The sequence below is a fragment of the Clarias gariepinus genome, chromosome 22 (assembly GCF_024256425.1).
Source record: "Clarias gariepinus isolate MV-2021 ecotype Netherlands chromosome 22, CGAR_prim_01v2, whole genome shotgun sequence".
NCBI classification, from domain to species: Eukaryota; Metazoa; Chordata; class Actinopteri; order Siluriformes; family Clariidae; genus Clarias; species Clarias gariepinus.
In genome coordinates this window covers 7,080,967-7,099,074 of record NC_071121.1, presented here as the reverse complement: position 1 = coordinate 7,099,074, position 18,108 = coordinate 7,080,967, and the positions used below count along the sequence as shown (strand labels likewise).

The 18,108-nt window shown below is 39.2% G+C and overlaps 1 protein-coding gene across 1 annotated transcript; it reads left to right on the top strand.

The window, feature by feature from the left end:
• Positions 1-14,257: 14,257 nt before the first annotated feature.
• rps26 (ribosomal protein S26) lies at positions 14,258-16,654 on the top strand. Its single transcript, XM_053482870.1, has 4 exons — positions 14,258-14,349; positions 14,822-14,999; positions 16,324-16,454; positions 16,567-16,654. The coding sequence occupies exons 1-4, from the start codon at positions 14,347-14,349 to the stop codon at positions 16,600-16,602; spliced, it is 348 nt and encodes a 115-aa protein (XP_053338845.1). The 5' UTR covers positions 14,258-14,346; the 3' UTR covers positions 16,603-16,654.
• Positions 16,655-18,108: the final 1,454 nt, after the last annotated feature.

Sequence of the window (18,108 nt, the reverse complement as noted above, 5' to 3'; positions counted from 1 at the left end):
CATTATAATGGTATATATAGAGCAAGTGCGTCAAATTAAATGAATGAAATGTAATGGAGACTACTATGCACTGCTATCCAGTGTGGCACACAGAGAAGCCGGCCAATTACTGAAAAGGATACAGTTCAAAAATACGTACGGATTTTGAGGCCAGAACCACCAGTCTCTGGGTTCTGCCATCTCCTCCCTCTCTTGCTTTCTGATTCTGCAGGGAGCGAGAAACTGGGAAGCAGGAACTGGACACAAACTCTGACAGATGTTTCTGTGGCCAAGGAACCACAAGCATGTTCTCTCATAAACGGTGAAAAACTCCTACTGCAGGCTAGTACTTTAAAATATCAGAGTGTTGTTTTCTTTAGCTGCAGCTCAACTTTTCTTACAAGAAAAATAATTTCATGTGAAGTACATCTCGAGCATGTGCTGTTACTCGATTTCTGTATAGTGGAGGAACGTTGGACATCATTCAAATTCTTAAGATTTCCCACTCAAACTCAGCGTACTTCCCGGCCTGGATAACGATGTCCTGTCATTTTGTATTCATGCTCACTATGGTGTGGTATACCACACCGTGGTACTGATAAAGAATGACTGCAAACAAACAAACAAAAACACCAGAAGTTTCTCGTAAAATAAATGAATGTAGTGACCAAACACTGAACGACACTTCTGTATCAATCCTCTTCTTGTGGGTGTAAGGGGTAGCACTAAAAATTTAGCAAGTGTTTAACAATTAAAAGTTTTACGGATGACTTAGAGCACACCACGCACAAGAAAAATACTTTTTTTCTTCATAATGTACCATTATGTAAAATTAAGACGATGATATGAGATAATCTTTTAAATGACCTGCTACCTAGTTTACCATGGAGTGTGGAGTGTGAAACCACAGCAACTGTTTTGTATATCAGCTGGCGAAACCAAAATGTTGTAAATATTAAACACAGATAAATATATATTTATGCTGATTATAAAAAAAACCAACATGTTATAATTCATAAGCAGAGTTAAAAAAAAAAAAAGCTATCAATATTTTTCATGTGTATTTTGATTCATCATGTTGTAAAACCCACAAAACTGATATATCGAAACCCCGGCACTGCCCTCTGAAAACAAAATGTTTTATATGCACTGAACATTATGTTTTTTTGTTTTTTTTTCGTGTGTGTTTGTGTGTTTGAATGAAAATATTTATTGTTGTATGATAAAAAATAATAGAGACGGGCAGTAAGAAACAAAGTATTCTAGTGTTAGAACTTGAAAATTTAGGAAGATGTTCATGTTGTTGTGAAATAGTGTAATAGGTAAATAAAGTTTATATTTTCAGGTAAAAAGTGTCCTTTGTTTTGAACATTACATTCACTTATTCAGTTCAACATGAAGAAGATTTACGTGCTTAACCGTCCCTCACGTCAATCATGTTATAAAAACACAGCAACACTTTTTCTTTAAGACTAATCCACACTGCAAGTGCACAAGTCGATGAGATCCCTAAAACCTGGAGTCGCTGCTGAAAGCGTGAGTAGGCCGCTCCACCCAGAATACACACCAAACCACAGAGATAGAGTGACCAGTGCCAAAACACAGCGTCAATTCTATATGTTTTTACAACACCAACGGTTGTGCTTCATTTACTTAATGTCGGTAAAAATAAAGAAATAATGACAGGACATTTTTCCCCCTTCCGACTGGCGGGAGAGTGTGACCACAGGAGTTTGGATGCAGGGAGAGAATCCTCTTTCGGATCGCCGAGGGTCGGCCAGCCAGAGAACCACACGGCCATGCTTATCCAACAACTCACACACCCGAACACAGAAACAAACAGAAGCAGAGTGTCAGAGGTGACAGACAGGCAAGGTGTAGGAAAAAAAAGGGGCACAAACCATACGAGATACAGGTATGCCTTTGAAGGACTGAATTAGGTATAGGAAGCCCGACATCAGTGGTAGATTGATACAGAGATAGTTTAAAGAGCAAGAAGTATCTCAAATCAGACTGCACAAAGCGTAAACCGGCGGTCAGATGACTGAGGGCTGAAGTGATGGAGAGATGAAAAGCCTAGAAGATATAAGACTAATGACAGACATATCCTCTGGCTCTATAATTATATTTATATATTTTTTAAAAGTGCGCCAAGGCTGAAATTTATTATTCAGTTAACCAAAGATGTGCCGTTAAGTACATCCTAATAGCCTTGCTTGAAAGGGGAAAAAATGAACTGTGAGCTAGCAAGAATCAGGGGCATGCTAGCCAAATGTCTTTTTTTTTTCATCCTAAGCGCCTCAGCCTAAGAGGTTGATGGGTACACAGATATGCTTTGGAAGGCTGAACGTGCACAAATACAGCGCATTAACCATGAGTGTGAGGAAAAGAGATGATCGGGAAAAGGGATAAAGAAACTAAATAAGGCGGCATTCCCAGGCACTGGAGGGATGAGGGAGGCAGTGGAGGGGTACTGTCATTGTGGGAGTGCTGAGGAGTCAGTGATAATTAGCTCAATTAGTGACAAAGGCAGTGTAATAAATACCGACTTAGTGTCTGGGTCCCTGCTGTCCTCTCGCTGCACGGTTTGTGATGCAGCCAGGGACTGATGGACAATTCATTAAACCGACAAAATACCCCACCGTCCAGGCGTGACGCTGCGAGTTAGCCCCCTACCGGCTTCGACCATTGTTCTAATTGTCTGGGTTGGAGTCGCTTTCTGGCCCTCTTCTTCTTACCCCCTCCTTCGTTTTCTCCTTTCACAAAAACCCAAGGAGTTAATGCCCCTACCTAACTCCGTAAGTAGGTGATCGGCAGGTTGGGAGGAAAAAAATGGAAAGTTTCTTGGAAAGAAGGAGGGGTTGGGTTCTTGGTGGGATTAGGGTCCGAGGGTTGCCTGGGAGTGTGGAGACCAGCCCCGATCGGAATGTCAGAGAGATGAGTCCAGAAGCTCGGATACGGGACAAAGCGAGAGTTAATTAGGAAAGATTGAAGGGGCTGGCGACAATGGGCCGCCACCCGAGTCGAGATGAAATTGCTTCCGCGGATTATTGGGGAGCAAGTGTGTGGGTTGCAGGGGAAAAGGAGGGGAGACAAGGGGGTTCACGTAGGCTGGGATTGATGGCTGCCCCTCTGCTTGGGGAGCAGGGGAGCGAGCGAGGCTGACCGGCTGTTCCCACAGTCTGCTCTCCTGCAGCCACCTTTGACACGTAGGCCTGCCAGGCGGCAAGCAGGGAGGGAGGCTGGGAAAGAGAGATGTGTTGAATTGAAGCACAAAAAACCTTCAAGCCTTCAAAAAAAGCCTATATTTATCATTTCTATCGACAAGAGATGGGACAAAGTAAGAAAAATGAAATAAAAGTCGAAAGAAATTTAGATTAAGACATAAGAGATGCGAAGAAAGAGGATGCAAAAAAATTTCGTTTTGTGCATGAATATTTGTTGGAATGAAGGCAAAGATTTATTATCTATCCAGTCAGTTTAGTGCAAACTCAATTTCTTTTTTGACTTCAAAAAACAATAAAGCCCCGATTGAATACAGGTCCCAAAGGAGCCTTTGACTTGAGAAGCAACTTAACCAAAAACAGGCAGCAGTGGTTTGGTGCTAATTGAATAATTGCATAAATTAAATCAATTCATAGGGGCCAAAAGACAAAACCACATTACTCTGGACTGAATAGATGTTGACTGAACATATTTCAGAAGACCACGTTTCTTCAGAGTTTCCACTGGTGATTCTATGAGCGGTCCCAAGGGAGAAAACCCATCAGTTATTGTAGGTATGTGCGCAGACATGAGTTAAACATATTGATTTTTCTAAAATGCAATCACGATGACCATTCCAAGACTCCTAATTAAAATTCCTTAAAAACCCTGAAAGATTGTTTTCCCTGGTGAAGCACTAGGTCGTTGCTGGAGTTGAGGGGCTGCTGGGGAGAAATGGGCCTAACAGGGTGTGTGGAATGTGACCACATTTTGTGTCACCACACTGAATAACACACGCTGTGCAGCGGTCGAAGAGGGCTGATCAGAAGTGTGGCGAAGTCGGTTTTAGCAGAGCTGGTGTTTCCTCCCAAGGCCTGCGGGGAAAGGGAAAAGCCTGGAGGCAGTGAGACGCAAAATCCTGACGCTCTGTGGTTTCACCCCTCTGAAGAGAGGGGTTTCTGTGGCACAGTGCACTCTGGATTATGTTAGGTATAATTTGTGAGGCAGTGATAATTGGGAGGTGTGGAAGTGCTGTGGTGCGTGGGTTGGGGCGTGCCCAGGCACAGCAGCTGGGCAATAGGCCGGGTCCAGGAGAGCTGAACTCTACAGACTGCCTGACCCTCTCAGCAGATGGTGGCTCCAAAGAAACTGCCACCACACAACACAATGGCTTTGCCCTTGTAACATCTCCATCATTCTCTCAGACTCTCCGCCAGGCTGCCGAGGAACACCCAGGATCCTTAGTAGGCATGACAATGTATTTAAAACGCCATTCAATAATAATAAGTCTCAAGTGATAAATGCACGTCATCTTTTTTGTGTTGTTCTTGCCGTTAACAAACCAAATTAATAAATCAACAGAGAAATCAATTTAGCGTTTCAATCTCCATAATGGTAGCCTTTTATCCTTGAAATAACACAGAGATATGTTGATAATTGGAAGAATGAGCAGATGAGAAAAATCCCATGCATAATTGTGGCAAACGAGTGTTGTTTTAATGTGCATGGTGACCATTCCAGAATCTGAAGCTAGAAAAAAAGTCATAAAACATTTTCCATATCCATAAGACATCGGAGATCAATTTCACAAATGATAATTTATCGTTTTGCTGCATGTTTCTGTTTAATGATAATAAAAGAGATTTAAATATCAGTGTGAGAGAGACAGGGAAGGAGAATTCTCATTCGGTATACGAGACCAAAAAACTCAAACTGTTGCTTTCCCGTGGATGTTCTTGCTGTGTTTAGGGAATGAGTGGGGGATGTGGACAGACCGCTGGACCACACCGAGTGACCGTGCTGACGTCTGTGGTTAAGCCTCAACACCCTGAGGACCACTGGATAAAACACTATCCAAACTACAGTCCAGTTTCCCTGAATAAACACAGTGTAAAGAGCATGGTCTTCTTGTGTGAGTTTGTGTGAAGGTGTCTGTGGACAACATTGGGTTTTTAGACCATTTATAGTTATATTTGATGTTATTTTTACGTAACATCCATGAGGCAATGTACTGTACATCATTATCATCGTCATCTATACCACTTTGTCCTGTATGCAAGGTCACGGGAACCTGGAGCCTTGCCCAGGAGAACTAGGGCACAAGGCAGGTTATAACCTGGATCGGATGCCAGTCCATCATAGGGCACACACTCACACAGGCGATTTGGGAAACCCGCAAACCAGAGAAAACCCGCAGGAAACCCCAAAATCACTGGAAGAACATGCAAACTTAAATTTAATAAAAAAGGCAATTTGGTTCTTTTTTATTTTTGTATTTTGGTCCATCCAGATGCCATCTGGCACAAAAAGGAGCAATACCCTGCCGATCCTGCCTACCCTGAAAATATATCAGTCGTTTCTGTGGCAGTTACTTAAGGGGTTGTGTTGCCACCTCGATGATCAATTGTCATTCACACACTTCAGGAAATTTGGGAATGCCAATTAGCCAAACCTGCATAACTTTTGGAGGAAACCAGAGTACCCGGAAGAAACCCACCAAGCACGGGGAGATCACGCACCTAGCATGTCGCCTGGCACCTGCAGAGTTCCTGCCTCGGGGTCTGTGTATCTTTCATGTGCACTAAGCCACTATGCTACCCTTTTAAATTTGGCCAGCTAAACAGCCTCTGTTTTTTGTTGTTTTTATTTTCTCTTTTTAATAAGACAAAAAAAATAAACACACATGATTTTACAGATAAACTACAGAAAATTAAAAGTCCTCAGTTTTTGGTCCTTGTCATGACTGTTTACAAAGCACTGACAGTAAACATTACATAATAAGTTCTTAAAAACCTCTGCCATGTCAAAAACCATTATCTCCCTTGGGTTTAAAAAGCCTTGCATGCTTGATGTAATTGGGGCACCAATTACCTGATACACATTCCACATCTTTTATGGGTCAAAAAAAAAGCAAATTAGCGTTCTTCAGATCCATGTGTTCAAGTTGAAGATAGGGCGGATTTTTGTTCTGTGGTGTACAGAGAGAAAGGACACCATGTTCATAAGAGTTTCAGACCTAAGCAGACGTAGTAGACTAGGTTTACAGTAAACTGTGTAATTTGTTCCGGATTAGAGCTCTGGCGTTTTCATTTGTAATCCATTTGCCTTGTGCGTATACAATGGCTCATTTTATAAACTAAATATGTGACAGAGCATAAAAACAATAAATAAACACGATGAAATTACAAATAAATGTTATTTATCGTTTTGGGCTGTGATTGATAAAGCATTCTCGTTGGGAGAAGATTACAGTATATAATGTAATCTGTCAATCTGTTGGTAAATGTTGCGCATTTCGAGCATAAAATAAACTGACGTGAGTGCTGGGTTTCTGCAGAGTGATATGTGAACAGTTTTGAAAAAAGTAACTTGGTACTGAATCTCTCTCTCTCTCTCTCTCACTCTCTCTCTCTTTCTATCTTTTTTTATCCAAATCTCTCTCTCACACACACACATTGTAGCAACAGTTATCTTTGATCTTTTTATAGCTTTAGACAACTTTAAATATTTATTCAGTCACTGATTGTACTAAGTTGTTTCAGCAGCTAAACAAACCCCAAAAGTAGGTTATGTCATTATTAATCACAGCAGAAAAAGTTGCTTGAAGGGAACTTGAACTCAATCTGCTCATCACATGGTGAGAGTGGGCAGCCTGATTCCCCTAAACCATCACCAAGAGGGGGCGATGTCTTACAATGCTGACATCTCTAAATCAGAGCAGATGATTAAAAAATGAGGTTGTTTACTTATTAAAGCCTGTTCTGCACTATATTCATTTCAGGCTTTTGACTTGAGCCAATTTCTCATACAGTGTAAAGTTTGCACTTAGTACAATACTGTGCTATTCCTCATTTCTTCAGATTTTGCTTCCATAGAGCCAGACCTTCTTGTATTTTTAATGTAATCCTGAAGAATAATTCTCCAAGCTTCCTGAAGGACTTTTTATTCTTTTCTCATTTTCAGTCTATTCCCTGTACCTGACCAGTTTCAGAGGAATGTTCTTTTTGTTAAGCCACACAGTGACCTATGAATCATTCAAGCATCAAAAAAAAAAAGCATCTAAATTACGGTATAAACCAGAGAGAAACAGGTGCAGATGAGGACGGATGATCAGGCTGGTGATTAGTATACTGGTGATGCTGAATGCTGAGTGGGGAAAATAAGGTTGCTGCTAGGATATTTAGGCTCTCTGCAGCCCATTGCATTAAAACCTTTGTTTCCAATTCATAAATTTATTCTACATCATTTAATTTCTTTTCATATGAAGAAATGTGGGGTGGCTCAAAAGTTTAGCACAGTACTGCACTTTTTATACTTCACTTGCCTTTTCTACCTTTATTGCATGTATTACGCCACATTAGTTGCTTTAATGTGACAGGCTGACTCTTGACTATTCATATTTACATAAGGATCTATATTTGATGAAGACCACAAAGCACTTCTCTGGAAAAGAAAATCTGACAAATTCTACCAAGGTAAACACTGAAGACTTCCCAATTAGCAAACAATCTTAGTGTGATGACTTTTGGACAAAAAACTAAGCCAATTTTCGTCTTCCCAAATCACAACGATTAATTATAATTAACTCATACAACTTTAAGCATTCTTTTAGATTCATTCTAAAGGTCTTTCTTTATTGAAACGGTTGGTGATAAGCAAATGACTTTTATTAAACTTGCTTATAACTTACAAGCAACATACATTAAGGCACATTTAAGGCAGTCTGAGACATAATACAAAGGCGGTCATATAATTCGTATTATCATATGAAAGAATTGAAATATTTGTTCAAATTATATCTTCGGAAGTTAGTAGGTTCATTAATATTTCTTCTTGTTTAAAAAAATCTGTAGTATAGTTTCGCACGATGCCACTAAAGAGTCAAAACCAAAATGGTGTACCAAGTTGAAAAAATTGATGTGCGCCCTAATTCTGCCTTACCAACCCCCCCAAACCTACACCCGGTGACTTCTTCCACTTCCATCACTTAAAGAAACTATTTCGTGGAAGGTGTTTAATAAAAATGCGACTGTTTGAATGCAATCAGCTGCTTAAACCAAAGCAAGTCTCATTTTAAAGCAACATGCATTCAAGTGTCAGTAAGTTTTAAATTATGTTCCAGGTTAATGCAAAACAAATGGCACTGTTTGCCTGCACATTGTTGCTTGTGAACATAAACAGCTTCATAGGATTAAATTAAGTTTACAGGTGTTTTAAAAAAAAAGATTAACTAGAAGAGAAACAAATCTTTATTGACTGATTTTCATGCATAAACAAATTATATAAGCAAAATGTATTTTTTTAAATGCCTGAATAAACTAATTAAATAAACTGGCATTGTAGGACAACACAAGACACTGTAAAAACAAAATAATTTTTTTAAGTTACATGATGTCCTAAGGAGCCGTTTACAGGTCACGTCTAAAAACGTGTGGAAAGCGCCCACACCACTTTCTTCTCTTTTCCAAAGCGCTCTTGAGCTCGATGGCGTCTGCCGTAGTGCCTTTCATTATCCATCAAGCAATATGAAAACACAGAGAATTTCACCAGCTGATGCAGGAGGACTGAAAGAGTAATTGGTTTGTTAGTTTTTGTCTTAGGACCTGCGATGCACTTGTTGCATTCTGAAAAGTTGTGATTTTTTTAACCTGTACGGCATGGATGCGAATGGAAAACATCTGAGCATTGTGGTGGTGTCGCTCTCTATTGTAATTCAAAATGACAAAAATTGAGCATGCAAAAAACACCATCTAAGAAATGGCAAAGTCTGACTTCAATTAGCTGCCTAAACCTCGGCACAGAAAAAGGTGTGGTTGCTAGACGGAGACACTGACCAGTTCTTTGCATATTTGGATCATGACATTCTCACATAACAGTCCTGGTCTTTTCCATTAACGTTGCCATGACCACAATGTCAAACAGGGAAATTATTAGATTTAGCCAGGATTGTCATAACAATCTCTACGAAGCTGACAATTAACTGAACAGCATAAGACAATATCAGGATCCAAACCCAATAATAGGGCCTTTTTGCTGTGCCACTCAGAAGAGCCCATGTCTGCCATCTAGGCCCTTTAGTAATTTATCTACATCATCTCGATCATTAGGCACAGTGTTATTCCCAGCACAGCTTGCTGACTTTACAGAACTTGGCTGTTGCATGAGCAAACACTATGAAACATGACAAATTATACCAGACTCGACTGTACATGGACAACTGATATTCTGTGCACAGTCATGAGCTGATACGTCGCCTTTGACTAAATGCAATTCAAGCAAAGTTGAACACAAGGGAAAACAGGGCCGTGTGTTTTGGTTTTAATTACTGCCTGTTTTTACAGCACAGTGGGCGAGTTTTCAACTGTGACACACAAGCAGAAGAATGTTTATTTGCTGCAGTTTTGGAGCAGAGTGGCTTACAGGAACACTGACACATTCCTATGTCACCATCGCTCTCTTTCTCTTTCTCTGCATGCGTGTGAGTGTGTCTCTCAGGCCACATCTTTCACTGCAGTGCTACTGCCTGACACATTATGAGCTGAAATGACACTGACATTGTAATCATGCGGCTTGAAGCAATTACACGTTTCATCCCCGGTGAAGTGACTAACCTCGATGAGAACGAGCTGACGACTGCAGGGGGCGGAAGGATTGGAACCACAAATACACATTAACTCTGCATGAGTAGTACATGAGTGGATGAGAATTTGATTGCAAGTATCTTTTCTCCATGTGGTGTCCCAACCATGAACTATCCAGCATCTGGAAGGCAAACCAGCGCAGTCAAGGAAAAGAATCCCTTAGGGAACTCCATGCTAAAAAAAAAATCATTCTCCCCTGTGGATGGACAAATACGACAGACATACGTCAGACTGTCCCGGTCACCTTCTTACTCATCACACAGTGTACCGATTGCCAGATTTAACATTGTGCTCATTTCACATAGCATATCATTTCCAGGCTTCTTATAGACTTGATAAGCCTGGCATTAATTCTGGGCAATTCTATGCAAATAACTGCAACTACATTCATTTTAATTAATTTTTAATGTCAATTTCATTTTTTTTATACAGTACTGGCCCATCAAGTCTCGAGCAACCCCTCATTTCTTCATATATAATTAAATTAAATGATGTAGATTAAATGAAATGAAAGGGAACAAATGTTTTACTACAACAGGCTGCAAAGTGCCTAAAGATGCAATAAAAATTTTGGTTATGGAACAACCTCAGCAGCAACCTTATTCCCCCTCTCATTTGTTCCTACCACTCAACATTCAGCATCACCAGTACACCAATCACCGGCCTGATCATCTGTCATCATCTGCACCTGTTTTTCACTGTTTCTTGCCTTGAGTTAGATGTTTTTTATGCTTGAATTATTTAATAAAAAAAAGAATGATTTTCATGCATAAACAAACGAAATAAGCAAAATGTATTTTGTATGTCTAAAAATGTGTGGAAAATGCCAGCCCCAGCCGTTGGCGCCTTGGAGCTTGTGCTGCCATGATGTTTGCCATGGTGCTTCTCATCACCCTTCAAGCATAAAGAAAATATGGAGAATTTCACTATCTGATCCAGGAGGACAGAAAGAATGCATTTGCGGCATTCTGAAAAGTTTTTTTTCTTTTTTTTAAACTCACCACAGTGTCACTTGTGACCGTGTTTGTCATGAATATCCATTTAAAATGCAAAAATTTATCTAGCAAAAGATGCAATATGTGAACCAACCTGGAAGAATAGTGCTGAATTATTAACTTTACAGAAGAATTGAAGATCATTAAAACATTTGGTGAAGTTGAATGGTAGAAAAAAGATTGTCAGTAGAAATCACAGCTAAGTTTAACTGGCAGGCAGGCAGGCAGGCAGGCAGATAGATAGACAGATAGACAGACAGATAGATAGATAGATAGATAGATAGATAGATAGATAGATAGATAGATAGATGGATAGATGGATAGACGGATAGATAGACAGACAGACAGACAGACAGACAGATAGATACAGTAGATAGATAAACAGACAGACAGACAGACAGACAGACAGACAGATAGATAAATAGATAGATAGATAGATAGATAGATAGATAGATAGATAGATAGATAGATAGATAGATAGATAGATAGATAGATAGATTCTCACAAACACAGTGTGATGAGAACTAACAGGACTGTGACTAAATAGCTGTGTGGCCATAAGAAAACCACTTGTTAGTCAGACTAATAAGAAAAAAATTTGCAGTTTGCTAGGGAGCATAAATATTGGACTTTAGAGCAATGGAAAAAGGTCATGTAGTCTGGTGAGCTCTAGTCCAGTGATGGGTGCGTCAGAGTAAGAAGGGAACGCATGAAGCGACGCATCCATCATGAATAGGGGCCACTGTACATGTCTCTGGAGGCAGTGTTATGATCTGGGGTTACTTCAGTTTCTCAGGTCTAGACTCAGCAATGTTATATGGCAATAAAATGAAGTCAGCTGATGACCTGAATGTACTAAATAACCAAAGTATCACATCAGCGCATTTCTTCCTCCCTGATGGGACAGGCCTATTCCAGGACTCAAATTGTGAAAAAGTGGTTCTGGAGCATGAGGAATCATTTTCACACATGAACTGGCCACCACATTGCGCACCATAATCGAAGCTAAGGGCGGTCATATAAATCTTTTATTTCAGGCAGTATATATTTTCATATTTTAATTTTGTCAATATTGTGCAACCATGCTGTGTAGGTCATGTCAAATCTGTCTTGCAGTTATGCACTGAATAAAATATTAGGCATTGCCCTATTAAATTAAAAAAACAAGAGTGCAGTGAGATGTAGCTCTATGTGATACAGAGTTCCTGTTAGAAATTATCACCTCACTGCTGATTGTTTTATTTCTTTATTTTTTATGATGGATTGCAGAACCTCTATAGAACTAGAGACCTATTGGGGACGTCTTCAGGACTAAGGATAAAAGCTCGAAAACACACCAGACATCTTCAGGACTAAGATAACCCAAAGCCCTGTTAAGGAGTCTTGAGGGCAAAAGACCTACTTCAGACAACCTGAGAGCGAGTCTGTGAGGCAAAATGGGTCCAGTATGTGTGTGTGGTGATTTTCCTCTGGGTACAACACTTTCCGTCCTCTCTGTCTTTTTAGACTTGGTGATCCTACACAGTATATTTGCTCCATATATGAAGAACCAATAAATAAATGAATGCTACATAAAGTTAGATAATGTAAGTCATTATAGGTAACTAGAGGTATGAAATACAAACAGTGGTGAGGAGTGTCACGGTATGTGACAGAGGTATAGGTTGTTTTATATACACTATATGGACAAAAGTATAGTGTTTCTGTGACAATTCGTGTCCATTTATTCTGTAGAGCATTTATGAGATCAGGTACTGATGTTGGATGCAAAGGCCTGGCTCGCAAACTCTGTTCCAGTTTATCTCAAAAGTGTTCGATGGGCTTGAGGTCAGGGCTCTGTGTGGGGTAGTCAGGTTTTTATTACAACAAACTCATCAATGTAAGTCACTTTTTAATGTCAATGTCTTTATAGTCCTTGCTTTGTGCAATGAGGTACAGTCATGGTGAAATAGAAGAGCCTTCTCCACTGTTATAACTGTTGCCCTGTTATTAGATCCATCTATCTTCCCATCAACTCTAACCAGCTGACCACCTGTCCCTGTTGAAGAAAAGCAGCCCCACAACATGATGCTGCCGCCACCATACACAGTGTTAGTTTTCAGCCACACATAGCTAAAAATTTGGTCTCATGTGACCAGAACACCTTCTTCCACATGTTTGCTGTTTCCCCCCACATGGCTTGTTGCAAACTGCAAATGGAACTATTTATGGCTTTCTTTCAACAATGGCTTTTTATTGCCACTCTTCCATAAAGATCAGATTTGTGGAGTGCACGACTAACAGTTATTCTGTGGACAGACTTTTCTATCTAAGCTGTGGATCTCTGCATTAATGCTGTCCTTGTCTGGCCTGGCAGTTTAGGTGGATGGCCATGTATTGGTAGGTTTGCAGTTTTGCCATATTCTTCTCATTTTCAGATGTTGGATTGGACAGTGCTCCATGAGATGTTCAAAGCTTAGGATAAAACCCAGCTTTAAACCACAACTTTAGCCCTGACCTGTCTGGTGTGTCTTGGGCTTTATGATGCTGTTTGTTCACTGATGTTCTCTAACAAACCTCTGAGGGCTTCACAAACCAGCTGAGATTAAAATACACACAGTTGGACTCTATTTACTAATTAGGTGACTTAGTTCCACTGGATTTTATTTAGGGTTATCAGAGTAAATGGGCACACCACACTTTTCAGACTATTATTTGTAAAAAATAAAAAAAAAACTTTTATCTTTTTAACTTTCAACATGACAAAATGTGGAAAGGTTCAAGAGGTATAAATACCTTTGCAAGGCCCTGTATACAATTTATCTCTATATACACTGGACAACAATTCACTTCTGCTATTTTTTGTACAATGTTGTGTCTTTTTATATATTCATTGTGTATACACACATATAATTGTTATGGACATTACCTGTTTATATTCTTGATTATATCCCTTTGCCACCTCAAAGCAGTATATGTTCTGTAGTTACTGCATATACTCACTGCAGAGCTCTCTTCTCACTAGAAAGTCATCGACTGACATCTAGTGGCGTTGTGTGGTAACTGCATTTGTTAATAAAAATTTTTTTTAATGTAATTAAGAGGATTTAATTTAACAGAGGGTAATAAGTATTATATAGATAGACAGACAGATAGACAGATTGATAGATAAATAGATATTTTATCCAGCTGCTGTTCATTCAGTATATTTTTGATAAATCAGATTCGAATTCAAAAGAGCACTGTATAATAACCGTCTTTGGTAATTCCTGCATGCCTTACCGATTTTTGGAAGTATAAGTGGAAGGTTGACTGATTCAAATTCTGATTTTGATCAGACTGATTCTTATTCAAAGGTGATTCGATTCCAAGCTTTATTATATATAAAACATTCCAAATGGGTTGTATGATATATAGTCAGGCGGACGACGGATACCAAACGGTCCTTGGGATACAAGATGTACACGGTATACAATAGAAAACGTCACACCGGTTTTATAAGCTACGTATTTCCGCTTCCGGGTCTCTCGCGTGCCAGTTAAGTCAAGATGGTGAGTGTAATTTTTTCTTTTAGGCGCATTCTGGGCATTTCAGAACTGATTTAATGGATTTTTGGACTTGATTGTGAGGTCGGATGATTAATATCAAGTTTTAAAATAATGTATTTGGCATTAGATGGAGGTTATGTGATGTAGATATTATGATTAATAACACTAAGCTAAGCTAGCGTTCTTCCTGTAATAAGAACGAAATGTGCGGAACGAGTTGTAGTATAAAAATTTCGCTTCAGTTTATGACGAGGTAGTAATGCCATGGAGATTGCTATCTATCGCCAAAGTATTAATTACTGAGGTCTTGGAAGGCCCAGTGGTTATTTTAGTGTGTGATGCAGCCCAGTGCAAAGTAACAGAACATGGAAACAACTTTTCCTTTATGTAAAATTTTTTATTCCTCCTTTGTGCATCCTCATTGTGTCCACAAATTCATCCTCTTGCATGATTAACAGTCAACCTGTTTCCTCAGACGAAGAAAAGGAGGAACAACGGACGTGCCAAGAAGGGCCGTGGCCACGTTCAGCCCATCCGCTGCACCAACTGTGCCCGCTGTGTGCCTAAAGACAAGGCTATCAAGAAGTTTGTCATCAGGAACATTGTCGAGGCAGCAGCTGTGAGGGACATCTCTGAGGCCAGCGTGTTCGATGGTGTGTAAAATTATAGTATATCCCAGCCCAGAGCTGCTGCACGTCTCTTTAAACGTAGAATGCTTAAAACACACACACACACACACACATGACAGGTGTTTCTCATCTGCAGACCTAAAGCTAGTGACTAATTGTGTTTGCTGTCTGAGTGTACACTTAGCCATGTCTCTTCAGTGTAAGGCTAGTCAATAAGACACTGTAAGGGATGTTGGTAGACTTTTGAAGCCGCAGTAACTGACTGGGTGATTAAAGGGGTGTCTGAAACGTAAACATGCATTATCTACCAATACTGAATTCTAAAGCAGGATGACATGGCCCAATAACCTTTTTTTTTTTTTGCCATCAACTTTTGTACATCAACGTCTTAGTGTCTAGAGGAAGATTAAAGAGGCACATAATCCAACAAGTTGCTTAAAGTCCAGTGTGAATTTTCTAAAGTTGATGATTTATGGTTCCATGTCCTCTGCTGGTGTTGGTCCACTGTGATTTATCAAGTCCAAAGTCAAAACAGCCGTCTACCAGAAAATCTTGGAGCACTTTGTTCTCCTGTCTGTTGATGAGCTCTGCAGAGATGCTGATTTTCTCTTTCAGCAGGAGTGCCAAAACTACCACTAACTGGTTTGCTGACCATGATATTACTGTGTTTGATTGGTTAGGAAAAGCAAAGTCACCCGACCTGAACCTCATAGAGAATGATTTGAGCTATTGTCAAGCTAAAGGAATACAGATGAGCTGATATCAAAACAACCTGGTCTTTAGTAATGCCACAAGCTGATCACCTCCATTCTATTTGTGCTAAGGGATCCCTTGGTATTGAGTGTATAAATGAACATTTTTCAGAAGTTGGACATTTCTATATTTTATTTTTCTATATTTGTTACCTATTTCTTTCTTACAAAAGAAAAACCTCTTAAAAAAAATTAGATTTGTATTGTTTTGCTTTAAACTTTTATTTTTAATAAATAGGTTCTGTAGTTATAGACTAATTGGGCATAACATACCTAGTGCCTCCTCACTAATGAAACATCACAGGAAGCAAGGCATTACATTCTTTCAGGTGCACCAAAAATCTAGTTAGGACTTTTTTTGCATTAGAGGTCATATTTAAAAAATAAATAAATAAAAAAAAAATAAATTATATATATTTTAGAGAAACTTGATTTTCCTTAATAAAAGCAAACCTACCAACCATGGTGCATATGGCTTGATTAAAAAAAAAAAGTGTTATCGATTTTTGTCACACCACCTATAAAACTCTTGGGTCTTGAAGATATAATTGATCTGAAATCAAGCAAGCCATCATCCTCTCTCTCACTCTCCCTAGCTTACGTGTTGCCAAAGCTGTACGTTAAGCTTCATTACTGCGTGAGCTGCGCCATCCACAGCAAAGTGGTGAGGAACCGATCACGCGAGGCCAGGAAGGACCGCACGCCACCTCCTCGTTTCAGACCTGCTGTAAGTCTTAACACACACTGAAGGAGTCTGAGAATTTCTATGTTGCTCAACATTAAAGGAATCCGTTAACATTAATGTCGCTGACCATTATCATACTTTGCTTGTTTTTTAGGGTGCTGCTCCAAGACCTCCTGCTAAGCCCATGTAAAAAATTGGAGTGTTTTGCTGATGTTTGTGCTTAAATAAATATAACAAACTTATGACCGTGTGGATTTATTTTATTTTTTTTAAGAAAAGTTGTTTTTTGATTTGATTATCGTGTTGTAGAGAGAGGTTTGTCCTGGTATGTTTTGTTACATCAAGTGCTATTTTATACTGAAATTTCTAATACATTGTACAGTACTATTAGTAATCCCGTATTATAAACTACTTTTCTCTTAAGCTCCAAGTAACAATCAGTTCCAAGTTTACACACATATAAGGGAATTCTCCTCTTTATATTTAGATTTATATTAATACTGTTTCTGCCCATATATGGTGAACATCTGAATACTCATGTATTAAGGTGTATTAATAGTGTAATGAGGTTAATTGTAAGTACTACATAGATCAGTGTTTTACAGTCTCTGTACATATCAGAGATGTGGGGGGACGGGCACAAAATCGATTCTCCAAACTAGATTTTTTTCAAATGAATGTCTTATTTTTGTTTGCATATAAGATGGTAAAATGTTGCTGTTTCTCTATAATCCAATAGGGGGTGCTCAAAACTATTCACACAATGGCACCTAGGTATTGTGATATTGATCCCTGGTGATTCTCATCCCATCCCAAGCCTGAGAATTATAAAAATAAAAAAAGCACTAGTGATTTTGAGGTGAAGCTTCATTTAGGCTCCCAGCCAAGTTTCACCAAAAGGTTAATTTCAGGAAGCTTTGTTCAACTGTTCATTGTACTGTCATCTAGTGGACACGTGTACCAAATAGATCGTAACATCGCAAGCCATAATTTGTGCATTTTTCTTCATACATTAAATTTAATTGGGAAATGCAAAAAAAGTTTTCCTGAATCTTGTCATGAATTAAAAAAAACCCTAATAATTATTCAGTCACGTGATTCCGGTGTTCTGTCGATTTTTGCTGCCTTGTCGAAAAATGCAACCGTAGCACAAATCGATAGCAGAGTCTATCAATTTACACTACCGTAATTCGTACGGTAAACCTTTTCACCGGGGTAATGGCGCACAAGTTAGTTAGGAGTTCATTCGCACTTATTGTTACTTAGGTATTTGTAAATTAATAAATGCTGACGGAAATTATTGAAAAACTACACTATGGACGTTGAATGTTATTAGAAGAACTTCAAGTATAGCAAAAGATGTAAATGTAGGTGTTTAAATGTGAGTAATAAAGCTTTTCCACTATAATTTTCCTCAACGTTAAGGCTCATTCATGACGAAACTCTGTTTCGGTCGAAGTAAGTAAGGAAAACGGTTTAAACTCACTGTCAACCGAAGTCTCAGCACCCAGGTTCATTTGTCGATCACGTGAGACTCAGGGAACTGAGACACACCTCGAAGCGAGACTTTATTCGGACACGCCCCCTTCTTCTAGATAAAATCTGTGTCATATGAACATGACTACTAATTACTTGTCTGGCTGCACTAACTGTTTGAATGTTATTTAATTGGCCCATGCCCGATTTAAGAGTTTAA

Bases quoted from the DNA above. Each gene is read 5' to 3' on its own strand.
- rps26 (XM_053482870.1), top strand. The intron at 15,000-16,323 runs GTGTGTAAAATT...CACTCTCCCTAG, and splicing joins TGAGGCCAGCGTGTTCGATG to CTTACGTGTTGCCAAAGCTG. The intron at 16,455-16,566 runs GTAAGTCTTAAC...CTTGTTTTTTAG, and splicing joins CTCCTCGTTTCAGACCTGCT to GGTGCTGCTCCAAGACCTCC.